Genomic DNA, 12,973 nt, shown 5'->3' with positions numbered 1-12,973 from the left:
ATACCTCTGTAATTCTCACATTCAGTTTTATTTCCCTTTTTTATATATGGGTACTATGAGAGCTCTACTCCAATCATCGGGAATTCGTCCCTCTGTCCAGGCTTTCTGAACAATGCAGTGCAGCCACTGTAAGACTTTTATACCACCATACTTCAGCATTTCTGGTCGAATATCATCTACTCCTGCTGCCTTTCCATATTTCAAGCCTTTGATGGCTTTTTCTACTTCAAGTATGGATATGTATTCCTGACTGCATGCCTGGTCAGTGTTTTTTATCACTGTACTGTCATCACTGCTTGTTTCCTTTAGCAGATTTTCAAAGTAATTACTCCATACTTCAAGGATATCTTTTTCTCCTGTTTTCATATCACCTTTATCATCTCTAACTCCTTTTACAGCACTCTTTCCTCCATTCCTAAGCTTCTTCAACAACCTCCAGAATATTTTGCCACCTTCTTGATATTTATTTTCTATATTCTTGCCAAAGTCCTCCCATGACTTTTGTTTAGCTAGTTTTACACACTGTTTAGCTTTCTTACATTTGTCTCTGTATTCTGTAAGAGTAAAAGCTGACTTATTTGCCAGGAACTTTTGATATGCTTTCTTCTTTTCCTTCACTGCCTCTTTAACTTCCTGTGTCCACCAGGGAGTTCTGATTTTTTTATCCTTGCACACAACCTCACCACATGCCTCTCTGGCAGAATCAATCAATCTTTTCTTCAGAGTTTGCCACTGAATCTCCAAGGTTTGATTCCTGTTCTCAAACTCTTTCATTTTCTTTTCAATAATCTTTCTGTATTTTAGTCTGCAGTTCACATCTGAAAGCTGCTCAACTTTTATTCGCTTTAAAACTTTCTTACATGTTATTCTTTTCAATATGAAATTCAATTTTATCCTACTCAAGACTAAATAGTGATCGCTTCCAATTTCAAATCCTCTGTACACTCTGGTGTCCTGCACCAGGGAGAAAACATCACTATCAACAATAACATAGTCAATGAGACTTTTCTTATTCCTAGCCTCTTCTCTCCATGTGAATTTGTGCACATTTTTATGTTGGAACTTGGTGTTAGTAATAACCAGTCCATGTCCTGAGCAGAAATCCAACAGATATTTGCCATTATTATTAGCTTTGCTCTTTTCTCCAAATTTTCCTAAAATATTTCTGTATGTCTCACAATCATTTCCTACTCTGCTATTTAGATCCCCAACAAGGACCAACTTTTCCTTTTTCATTGTGTCAGTTGCTTTTTCTAAAGCGTCAAAAAATTCCTCCACTTCTACCTTAGTAGAACCTTCTGTGGGACCATAGGCACAAATAAGTCTCATTGTCCAGTTCCCCATTCTCATATTTGCCCACATTACTCTACTTGAGACTGACTGCCATTCAAGAAGATTAGCCTCGTATTTTGTGTTGAATACTATGGCTACTCCTTCTTTTCCTTGATTGTCATTGCCTGAATATAACATTTTGTATTTATTGCTCAGAAAGATCTCACCAGTTTTGGTAGTTTTTGTTTCAGTCACCCCTATTATGTCGATCCGGTACTTATCTAATTCCTCAGCTAGCTCCATTTCTTTGCCATTCAGGCTTCTTATGTTGATAGTACCGATCTTTAACTCTGGTGATGTTGAGTTGGGGTTTGTTTTCAGATTTGTTCCAGTAGCTGACTTTTCGCTGTTCGTCCTGGTTCCCTGGCGAAAACAACGGCGGCCTTGTTTAACCGGGCGATGCCTCAGCCGGCATGAAATTTTGTCATGTTGTACCATCATTTTTTATTTTGGTTTAACCAATAAGAATACAATTTGGTCGGCTAAATCCCAAATTGCCAGCCCATCCTCGTTCGTTCAGTATCAAAGTAGATACCCAACAGGGTGCACCACGAGAAGGTGAGGATTGGACATTAGGTCAGAAGCCCTGGTCGGTTCTCCGCATTCCTTTAAAGGCTATGTGGAGGTCTCCTCTGAGTTATACAGCTTTGACCCTTAAGCACCCCTATTATATATTCTTAGTATTGAATTGAGTTTTATTTGATAAAGAATGAATTGTACCATGTTTAAGAGTTCAATAAACTTTTGTTCATTGAAAATACAGTTGTCTAAGATTGCCGCTCAATGCACCACTTGTAACAACGCACGAACCTAATCACGCGGGGGGGATTTTGTTAAGTTACGAGATAAAGGTCACAACTGCATATTTGTTTCACACTCAGACATATTTTGGTAATTGCTCCTTGTTTTTGAATTTTATATCTTAAACTAAATGTCCTGAAAGGCACACTATAAAATAAATATTTAGGGACACTAAGGGGAGAAGAAGCTTGAATATTTGTATTTGGGTGATATCTCGTATATAAATAAGATTTGGACAAAAACAAGTAGAGTTTCACATGTAAGGATAGTTGAAAGCCTAATAATCGTAAATTGGGACACCACAACATCCAATTGCAATCCATTCCAATCGAGGACATTATGAGAGAAAAATCTAGATCTCATCCCCTTTTTTTTTTAGTGGCATTCATTCTCAACTTCCAAGGACCCTTGTGTCCTTTCCCCACCCTCCATAAAATGAAAAATTCCATTTACTAAAATTATGTATAACCCTTTCAGAAGTTTGACTGTCAATTACATTGACCCTGTTTGCTAGTGTCTGGCCTACAAATTCTCAATCCACTTCATAATCAGTATTCCACAATCTTGATATCATTTTTGACACTCTTTTGCACTCACTCTCTCTACTCTACCAAGAGACCAGACCTGCATGTAGTAGTCCATGTGATATCTTATCAATGTCTTGTAAAGAGGCAAAATGACTTCCTTATCTTTATAATTTTCCTGACACATTTAAAAGCACCCCTTCAAGATCTTTAAACCATGTATTTCTAACAATGTATTTGTCACTGTTTTTGTTATTTTAAATAGATTTTACTTTTCAAGTTAATTGAATTGATTTTCTTCATTTCATTTTCTTTTTTTCAAAGTGTGTTGAGTAAGAGTTAATCAAAGAGTAGGAGGTTGAACATTGTTCATCTGAAATTATGTTATGATATTAAAATTTTAAATCATATTTTTTACATTTATTATTTAAAAATAACTATTTGTAACTCTGTAGAAATGGAGTTTGCATCCATAGTGTTAGGCTCCTTGAAGAAAGATTATAAGTTTGATTATATGCTGACTAGAGGAACTTAGGGTTTCAGGGATTTCAGATAGCAACATATACTATTAGGGATCATGATTCCTGGAGGGAGAATACAGCAGTTGTCAGCAATATACAACCTCCTCTGATCTTCCTTAGTCAATCACAGATAGCTGACCTTGAGCCAGCTCTCTATGATTGGCTAAGAGTGGAGATTAGATATCCCCAGTCTTCACAAGTTACTGGATGATTACAGGAATTAGCAGATTTATTTTATTTAATATTTAAAAAATATGGGTAAACCACTACATCATCATTATCAAATTCCTGCCATGTACCCTCAAGGGGTGTACAGAATATAATAGTACTACATGAAAAAAATTACATCATTACTAACTTCCTGTCTACAATTTTCCTCCAAATCAGTCTGTTACTTGTCAAGACTCCAACATTATCTTATATTTCTATCATCTAAGGCACTTTGTACCGTATCAATCCACCTATATCTTGGTCTTCCTCTGGGTCGTTTTCCTGCCAACCTGGCAGAGAACACTTGTTTTGCTAATCTTTCCTCTCCCATTCTATTTAAGTGACCATACCACCTGAGATTAGCTCTGCTAATGCATTCCTGGATGCTGACAATGTCAAGTTCTTTCCTAATATCCTCATTTTTAATATGATATTGCCATTGATGCCATCTGTTCACGCCTCTAATCTTTCTCAGGACTCTCATATCTGCGGTCTCTAGTCTTTGGTCAAGTGTTTTACTTCTGACCCAGCTCTCAGATCCATAAGTTAAAACTGGTTTGAACACTGTCTTGTATACAGCTAATTTAGTGTTCTGACTAATTTCTCTCTTACTCCATATGAATTTATTCAATTAACTTCCTACCATACCAGCTTTGTTGATTCTGTTGTCTATTTCCATATTTAATTTACCATCTTCACTAAAAATCCTGCCTAAGTAGCTGAAATGTTTTACTTGTTCCACAGGTTCTCCATTCACAACACAGTTGACATTTTCAGTGATTCTGCATATTTTCATTGTCTTTGTCTTTTTATTGCTGACCTTCATACCATATCTATTACAACAGTTATTCAATTTAATCAGGGAATCTTGCAGACTTGTTGCAGATTTACTCAGAAGTATAACATCGTCCGCATAAAGCAAAAAGCTGACATTAACATCTCCAATTTTGATATCATGTTTAATACCACTTTCCTTCATAATGTGATCCATATAGATAATGAATAACAGAGGGGATAATGTACATCCTTGTCTCACACCAGATTTAACATTAAATCATCTTCCTGTACTTCCTTCAATTCCAACTGCTGACTTACAACTCAAATAACGACTAACTATTGCTTGATATAATGCCCCATTGACACCATATAACTGTAGCGTATTGAATAGCTTCTCTCTTGGCACCTTGTCATAAGCCTTTTTCAAATCGACAAAACTTAAATACAGATCTCTGTTATATTCCCATGCTTTCTCAACTATTTGTCGTAAAATGAAGATCTGATCCTGACAGCCTCTATTTGGCCTGAATCCAGCTTGTTCTTCACCAAGCTTTTCTTCCACAATTCTTCTCAACCGTTTCTCAAGTATACTTGCATAGATCTTACCAGCAACACTCAGTAGGGAAATACCTCTGTGATTCTCACATTCAGTTTTATTTCCCTTTTTATATATGGGTACTATGAGAGCTCCCCTCCAATCATCGGGAATTCGTCCCTCTGTCCAGGGTTTCTGAACTATGCAGTGCAGCCGCTGTAAGACTTTTATACCACCATACTTCAGCATTTCTGGTTGAATATCATCTACTCCTGCTGCCTTTCCACATTTCAAGCCTTTGGCTTTTTCTACTTCAAGTGTGGATATGTATTCCTGACTGCATGCGTGGTCAGTGTTTTTTACCACTGTGGTGTGGTCGCTGCTTGTTTCATTTAGCAGTTTTTCAAAGTAATTACTCCATACTTCAAGGATGTCTTTTTCTCCCATTTTCATGTCACCTTTATCATCTTTAACTCATTCTACAGCACTCTTTCCTCCATTTCTAAGCTTCTTCAACAACCTCCAGAATATTTTGCCACCTTCTTGATATTTATTTTCTATATTCTTGCCAAATTCCTCCAATGACTTTTGTTTAGCTAGTTTTACACACTGTTTAGCATTCTTGCATTTGTCTCTGTATTTTCTAAGAGAATAAGCGACTTGTTTACCAAGAACTTTTGATATGCTTTCTTCTTTTCCTTCACTGCCTCTTTAACTTCCTGTGTTCACCATGGAGTTCTAATTTTTCTATCCTTGCACACAACCTCACCACATGCCTCTCTGGCAGAATCAATCAATCTTTCCTTCAGAGTTTGCCACTGAATCTCCAAGGTTTGATTCCTGTTCTCAAACTCTTTCATTTTCTTTTCAATAATATTTCTGTATTTTAGTCTACAGTTCACATCTGAGAGTTGCTCAACTTTTATTCACTTTAAAACTTTCTTACATGTTATTCTTTTCAATATGAAATTCAATTTTATCCTAAGACTAAATAGTGATCACTTCCAATTTCAAATCCTCTGTGCACTCTGGTGTCCTGCACCAGGGAGAAAACATCACTATCAACAATAACATAGTCAATGAGACTTTTCTTATTCCTTGCCACTTCTCTCCATGTGAATTTGTGCACATTTTTATGTTGTAACATGGTGTTAGTAATAACCAGTCCATGTCCTGAGCAGAAATCCAACAGATATTTGCCATTATTATTAGCTTTGCTCTTTTCTCCAAATTTTCCCAAAATATTTTTGTATGTCTGACAATCATAACTCTGCTATTTAGATCCCCAACAAGGACCAACTTTTCCTTTTTCATTGTGTCAGTTGCTTTTTCTATAGCCTCAAAAAATTCCTTCACTTCTACCTTAGTGGAACCTTCTGTGGGACCATAGGCACAAATAAGTCTCATTGTCCAGTTCCCCATTCTCATATTTGCCCACATTACTCTACTTGAGACTGACTGCCATTCAAGAAGATTAGCCTCCTATTTTGTGTTGAATACTATGGCTACTCCTTTTCCTTGATTGTCATTGCATGAATATAACATTTTGTATTTATTGCTCAGAAAGATCTCACCAGTGTTTGTCTTTTTTGTTTGTCACCCCTATAATGTCGATCTGGTACTTATCTAATTCCTCAGCTAGCTCCATTTCTTTGCCATTCAGGCTTCTTATGTTGATAGTACCGATCTTTAACTCTGGTGATGTTGAGTTGGGGTTTTTTTTTCCAGTAGCTGACTTTTCACTGTTCGCCCTGGTTCCCTGGCAAAAACAACGGGGGCCTTGTTTAACCGGGCGACGACCCAGCCAGCATGAAATTTTGTCATGTTGGACCATAATTTTTTATTTCGGTTTAACCAATAAGAATACAATTTGGTTGGCTAAATCCCAAATTGCCAGCCCATCCTCGTTCGTTCATTATCCAAGTAGATACCCAACAGGGTGCACCACGAGAAGGTGAGGAGTAGACATTAGGTGAGAAGCCCTGTCCGGTTCTCCGCATTCCTTCAAAGGCTATGTGGAGGTCTCCTCTCAGTTATACAGCTTTGACCCTTAAGCATCCCATAAACCACTACTTCAAGGAAATAAAAAAATGATGTATGAAAAAAAAAAAGAAAATGATTAAAGACAAAATTGTTTCTACCATTCAAAACATTTATTAGAGATGCTCACTAATTTCATGTTAAGTTGAATAAAGGAGGGAGAAGCATGAAAATGAACAAAAAGTGACATGCTTTTTAGCTTTTGTTCTTGTAAAATCCATAAAGTTCCATTAGCCTGTATTATTCAACCTTGAAAAGTTGGTAGTGATGGCTGTCGTACAGTTTCCTTTAGATAACTAACAGCAGACAAAGGAAATCTTTTTATTTCTGTGCTCCTAAAGAGGACAAGAGAAAGGATGTAGGATTCCTGCTTCAAAAGAGAATCACAATCACTGTTACAGTGAAATTAAAAGTTAAACACTAAAACATCTGTAATATTTGTGTGTGTACCATGAACACTCATGTAGTGACCAGATGAGTCTATTCTACTGAATAACTAGTTCTCCCCCCCGCCCCCGAGGATCAATTAAAAAATTCCACAAATAATTAATATTAATTGAGATGTGGAATCTTACACCCTCGAGCCTGGGACGCTTTGTCTGTCTTAAAATTTTATTATGGGTTGGCATGTTTCTGCCCATGGTGGGATAGCTATAGAACATGTGTTTTATTGCAGCAATAAAACGTGTTCCTGTTTTTGATTCATCTTTTTATGAACAGTGACCGGTTAGTTTGCCCTCTGTGTCTGGTGAGTCACTGAGTGAAGTGTGAATTGTAAATTTATAGTGAAACAAATTTATACAGAAAAATACATTTTTAAAAGGTAAGTGTATGTAATTTAATATTATTTTACTTGTTAGTTTTATGATTTTTTTGCTTTTAAAGTGAAATAATTTAATTTAGGATTAATTAATTAGTTGATTTTTAATAAAATATTCCAGTCAGTTTTTTTATATATGAAATTGTGCTAAAAACTATTAATTCTGGATACTTTTATTTTCCAAGAATTAAAGATCATTAAAATCGATGCAAAATGAAACTAATGTATTTATAGTTTACATTGACAAATAATTACATGAAAAAAAAAAGCTAAAAGACGTTTATTGATGTAATTATTTGTCTCCAAGCTTTGCTCCCCCTTGGAAAATTTTCCAGGGACACACATCCATGCATACGGTCAAATTGATGTGAAATTTGTGGCCATGGTTGCATAACCTACAGGACAGCACACCCAACCGAAATGGACACGCAACACTACTGATATATACATATATATATAATTAACAAAATGAGGATAAAATATCCATCCAGTCTTAATGTTACATTTATAATCTTTCATGGATGTTAATTGCATAAAATAACTATAGTTTGAATGTATAATATTTTTAAAGTTAACAAACAAACTGAATTAAAAATATTTATTTTTCACATGATTTTGAAATATAGCTATATAGTGAAAGATACTGTTCCTTTTTCCAATATATGAAATGCACCAAAGCAACTAAATGGGAGTGGGGGTTATCTTATTAATGCAAAAGAAATATTTAATATTTCAGCTAACTGCTTCCATTAATTTAATAATTGTTACCATTTCAACTGTGTGATATCTGTGCTTATGAAGAAAATTAATTGCAATATTGCTGTAAACATTAATGAATCAAAAATAATATCAGTTCTTATCCTCTTTTATATGTCATCCTTAGGCTTATTTAGAAGCTTTTTATGAGTTTTGCAAAGACTTAGGAGGAATCACTGCTGAAGTAATGTGTGAAATATTAGCTGTAAGTTACTTTGTTATAACTTTAAAAAATATAATTGTAATAATGGACTTGTACTGCAAAAATACAAAAAGTAGTTAAATATTTTACATAATTTTATCTCGCATATAAAACTTACAACTAAATTTTCATTGATTATTGTTATATTATTATTATTTCACTCTTCATTGATGATGCAGTTTTTTTTCCTTCAAAAAACTTATCAATCAAATAAAAAATATATAAATAAAAATTTTTTAAAGAGATAGATTGGGTTTTCCAATACATTTTGTTATTCTCCTGTAACGCAGTCAGTGTGAGACCACTAGCCTGCTTATTGGAAGTCTGAGGTGGTCAAAAAAAAAAAAAGTTCCATTTTATTCTAAAGTAGAGTTTCTGAACTATATAATAAATAAATAATACAAAAAATATAAATTTATGAAGATTTTAATAAAAAAATAAACGAAGAAATGAAGAAGCAGAAGAATTTTTTGAGTAATTAGAACAGCTGACATAAAGAAAATGGAAAAGTGGCCCCCTGTTGGAGATCTAAACATCAGAGTAGGAAATGAATCCCACCAGGCATTTTTTTTTTTTCATTATGCTCCTACCCATGAAAGGTTATTCACAAACTTATCATACATTTTGTACCATGAATGGGCTAAGCATTTTTTTAACAATTTTATATATTTTTTGTATTTTTAATTTATTTTTTTACATAGTTTAGAAACCTTATGCTAGAGACAGAATATGGAGCTTTTTCAAACCTCCAATAAGCAGGTGGCAGTCTCACACCTAAAGACAATCACAAACACATATGCCCATGGCAGGATTTGATAAGGCTTTGGTAAGTATACAAAAGATAAATATCAAGGTGGTGACAAAATGTTCTGGAGGATATTGAAAATGCTTAGAAATGAAAGAGGACTGTAAAAGAAATTTAAAATGATTAAAGTGACATGAAAATTGAAGATAAAGATATCCCAAATGTCTGGAATAATTAATTTGAAGGACTTTTAAGCAAAACAAGCAATGACAGAACAGTAGTAGAAAATTTTCATGAGAAATACAAATAGGAGGATATATTGACACTTGAGATTTATTTAAAAAAAAATAAAAGCTATCAAAAACCTGAAATGTGAAAATCAGCTGGATTAAATGATATTTAATTTTATAAATGCACAAATATGGAGATGAAAAAATTTTGTAGTGGCTACGCTGCATAATTCAGAGGACCTGGAGTCAGAAGGTCGAAAATTCCAGATGATTGAAGTAGAACTTTCATAGTTCTCATCTATTAAAAAAAAAAAAAAAAAGGAAATAAAGCTGAATGTGAGAATTAATAAATATTTCTCTACTAAGTGTTCCAGATAAGTTTATGCAAGAAAAGAGGCTGATAAAAATTGTGGAAAAGGAACTCAGATAAGAATAAGCTGGATTCAGGCCAAATAGAAGTTGCCAAGATCAGCTTTTCACTTTACAACAAATAGTTGAGAAATCATGGGAATATGACATGTATCTGTACTTAAGTTTTATAGATTTAGAAAAGGCATGCAAGTTGTCCCAAAAAATCTTTTCAGAACACTATGATTATTTTGGAGTAAATGGAACATTATACAAAGCAATACATAGTCTATATATAAGTTGTAAGTCAGCAGATATAATTGAAAGAAATATATGAAGATGGTTTGATGTAAAATCAGGGATAAGACAAGGATGTACATTATCTCCACTTGTATTCATCATCTATATGATCACATTATGAAATAAAGTGGCATTAAACCTGATATTAGAATCTGAGATATCAAACTTAACTCTTTGCTTAGCTATTAAATACATCCATTGCAAGTATCCGAGATTCTCTAACTAAAGTGCATAACAGTTGTAACAAATTTGACATGAAAATCAACAGTGAAAAGGCCAAAACTAAATAGGCATGAACATTGAAAACTTCGGGTGAATTCTCCAAGGAGAACCTATAGAACAATTAAAATATTTTTGCTACTTGGGCACAGTTTTTAGTTAAGATTGTAAATTAAATTTGGAAATAGACAACAGAATAAGCAAAGTCATATGATGGGAAGCTTGTTGAATAAATTTATATGGAATTTAGAGAGAAATTAGCAAAAACACAAAACTAGCAGTAAACATAACATTGTTCAAACCAGTTTTAAGTTATAGATATGAAAATTGGGTTAGAAATAAAGTACTAGAGACCACAGATTTGAGAGTTGTGTGAAAAATGAAGAAAATGAACAGATGGCAGCAATTGCAGAATCTGTTTCAAGTGATGATATTATAAAGGAATTTGACATTGTTAACATTCGAGAATATTTGAGCAGAGCTAACCTGAGGTAGTATGATCATGCCAAGATGACAGGAAAGAGACCCAGAGGAAGACCAATATCTAGGCTGATTGATTTGGTGACTGAGAAGACTGAAATGTTATAATCAACAGTATTGGAGTGCTGACAAGTAATAGACTAATTTGGAGGAGAATTGTTGATAGGAGATTAATAATAATGTAAACTTAATCTTGTAGTGCTGTCATAGTAGTCTGAACACCCCTTTAGGGTACATATCAGGAAATCGATAATGAATTAATAAAAATAGGAGCAAGGAATCCTTAGTCACTCACAGTACAAATGGACTATATGTTTGCAAGAACCTTTCATGAATAAGAGTTGCATAAAAATATATATATATATATATATTTGAAACATTATAAATGACTATAAGCCGAGAGATAAAAAAAAAAAATAGAAACACTATTTTATTTTAAATAAACCGCAGAACTAGTTTCGTCTTCTTAGAAGGCTTCATCGGGTGCATAACATGAGAGAAATGCCAACAAACATTGCTAGAGAAGAAGAAATCTATACATTAAAATGCTAGTGTATTAACATTTGAAGGCATTCCATGTATCTCTTCATTGTTGGGCATGTGCATGCATTGAAGGCATCACTAATCACCAAAGTTGGATAGCATTGCAATGACAGTGTGAAAGATTATAGCTGAGATGAGTGTTGAGATGTACTGGATTGAGGACAATTTCTTTAGATTCTACAGTTTTTCTCTCCAGTTCATCATAGCATTTGAATGATCAGCAGAATTGTGGATGTGGTTCAAAAGAGTGCTTGCTCTAGTTCTGCCATATGTGACGTCTTTTATGTTCTTCTAGACATAATTCGATGGATTTTTCAGTCTGGCCTAAATAAGGCATGTTGCATTTGCATCAAATATGATAAATGCTGGATATTTCAAGTTATGTTTTTGCTTGGATGTACTGAGCAAGGAACGGAGCTTAAGCAAAGGAGTGAAAGGATTCCAGATGTTTTATATATATATATATATATTTTATTTTATTTTTTTCCCCTGACCAGGGCCAACCAAACTGGAGCAAATAAACATAATAGGCTGTACAGGTGAGATCAACAATTATAAGCTTCCAAGACTCAAAATAACAATAAAATAAAATTAAGGAATTCGAAGCTCTAAAGCAAGAACAAGAAAAACCATCTAAATCAAAATTTCAACTCGCTCCTGATAAAATTATTGCTAACAAATCCAATTACATCCTTCCCATGGTGAAAAGAATAATCTTAATAAGGGCTTTAATTTCGTGATGTTCCTAAAATCCATTCCAAAGGAGCTTGATACTTACAAAAATTTGAAAGGCTATCTCTTTCCTTCCTACTCAAGAAGCTAATTTACTTCATATGGAATCGATTTTTATTCTTAACAATGCAAATCCTCCTACAGACAATATCTCTCTAGCAGAACGTCAAGTGGTAAAAAAAAAAAAAAAAAAAAAAAAAAAAAAAAAAAATAAATAAATAAATAATAATTCTACCTGCAAATGAAGGTAACTCGATTGTCATCCTGGATTCTGAGGGATATAATAACAAAATGTTCCAATTATTACAAACAGATACTCTGTTCTTGACATAGATCCAATTCGTGAACTGCACAACCATACCAGCAAATATTCGATTGTCTCTTTGTTCACTTTATTCTTTGATCCTCCGATTATATGGATTACCAAAAATTCTTAAAGAAAATACTCCACATAGACCAACTGTAGAAGGCATTGATTCACCTACATATAAGCTCTCACAGTATTTAGCCAAATCTCTAAAATTTTTATTCAGCTCAACCTCTTCTTTCCTTAAAATAATTGTTGATTTTGTTTCAAGTGTCAAAGACCTACATATTCAAAAGTGGAAATTATGGCTAGTTTTGGTGTTGTTTCCCTCTTCACAAATGTGTGCCTAAAGAAGTAGTTCTAACTCTCTTAAAAGATAAATTATTGAAAAAAGTAATGTCTTTATTAACCCATTGTATTATTTCTAGTTTAAAGATACTATTTACAAACAGAACTTTGGTTTAGCCATGGGCAATCCTTTATCTCACATACTGGTGAATTTATATTTAGAATCTTTTGAGGAAAAAGCTATCTCTTCATTCCCATTGAAA

At 33.9% G+C, this 12,973-nt stretch overlaps 1 protein-coding gene across 1 annotated transcript in view; it reads left to right on the top strand.

Moving 5' to 3' along the window:
* Window positions 1-12,973, top strand: part of VhaAC39-1 (V-type proton ATPase subunit VhaAC39-1) — a 108,238-nt gene that overhangs the window by 35,690 nt on the left and 59,575 nt on the right. The window contains exon 5 of the mRNA XM_090408600.1: window positions 8,444-8,521. Coding sequence (XP_090264726.1) covers window positions 8,444-8,521 — 78 coding nt within the window. The remainder of the gene's footprint in view (window positions 1-8,443; window positions 8,522-12,973) is intronic.

This window comes from Typopeltis vanoorti, chromosome 18, assembly GCF_054136105.1.
Source record: "Typopeltis vanoorti isolate ZY-2024b chromosome 18, IOZ_Tvanoo_1.0, whole genome shotgun sequence".
Classification (NCBI taxonomy): Eukaryota; Metazoa; Arthropoda; class Arachnida; order Uropygi; family Thelyphonidae; genus Typopeltis; species Typopeltis vanoorti.
The sequence above is the reverse complement of the archived record's forward strand: the minus strand, read 5'-3'. Positions and strand labels throughout refer to the sequence as shown.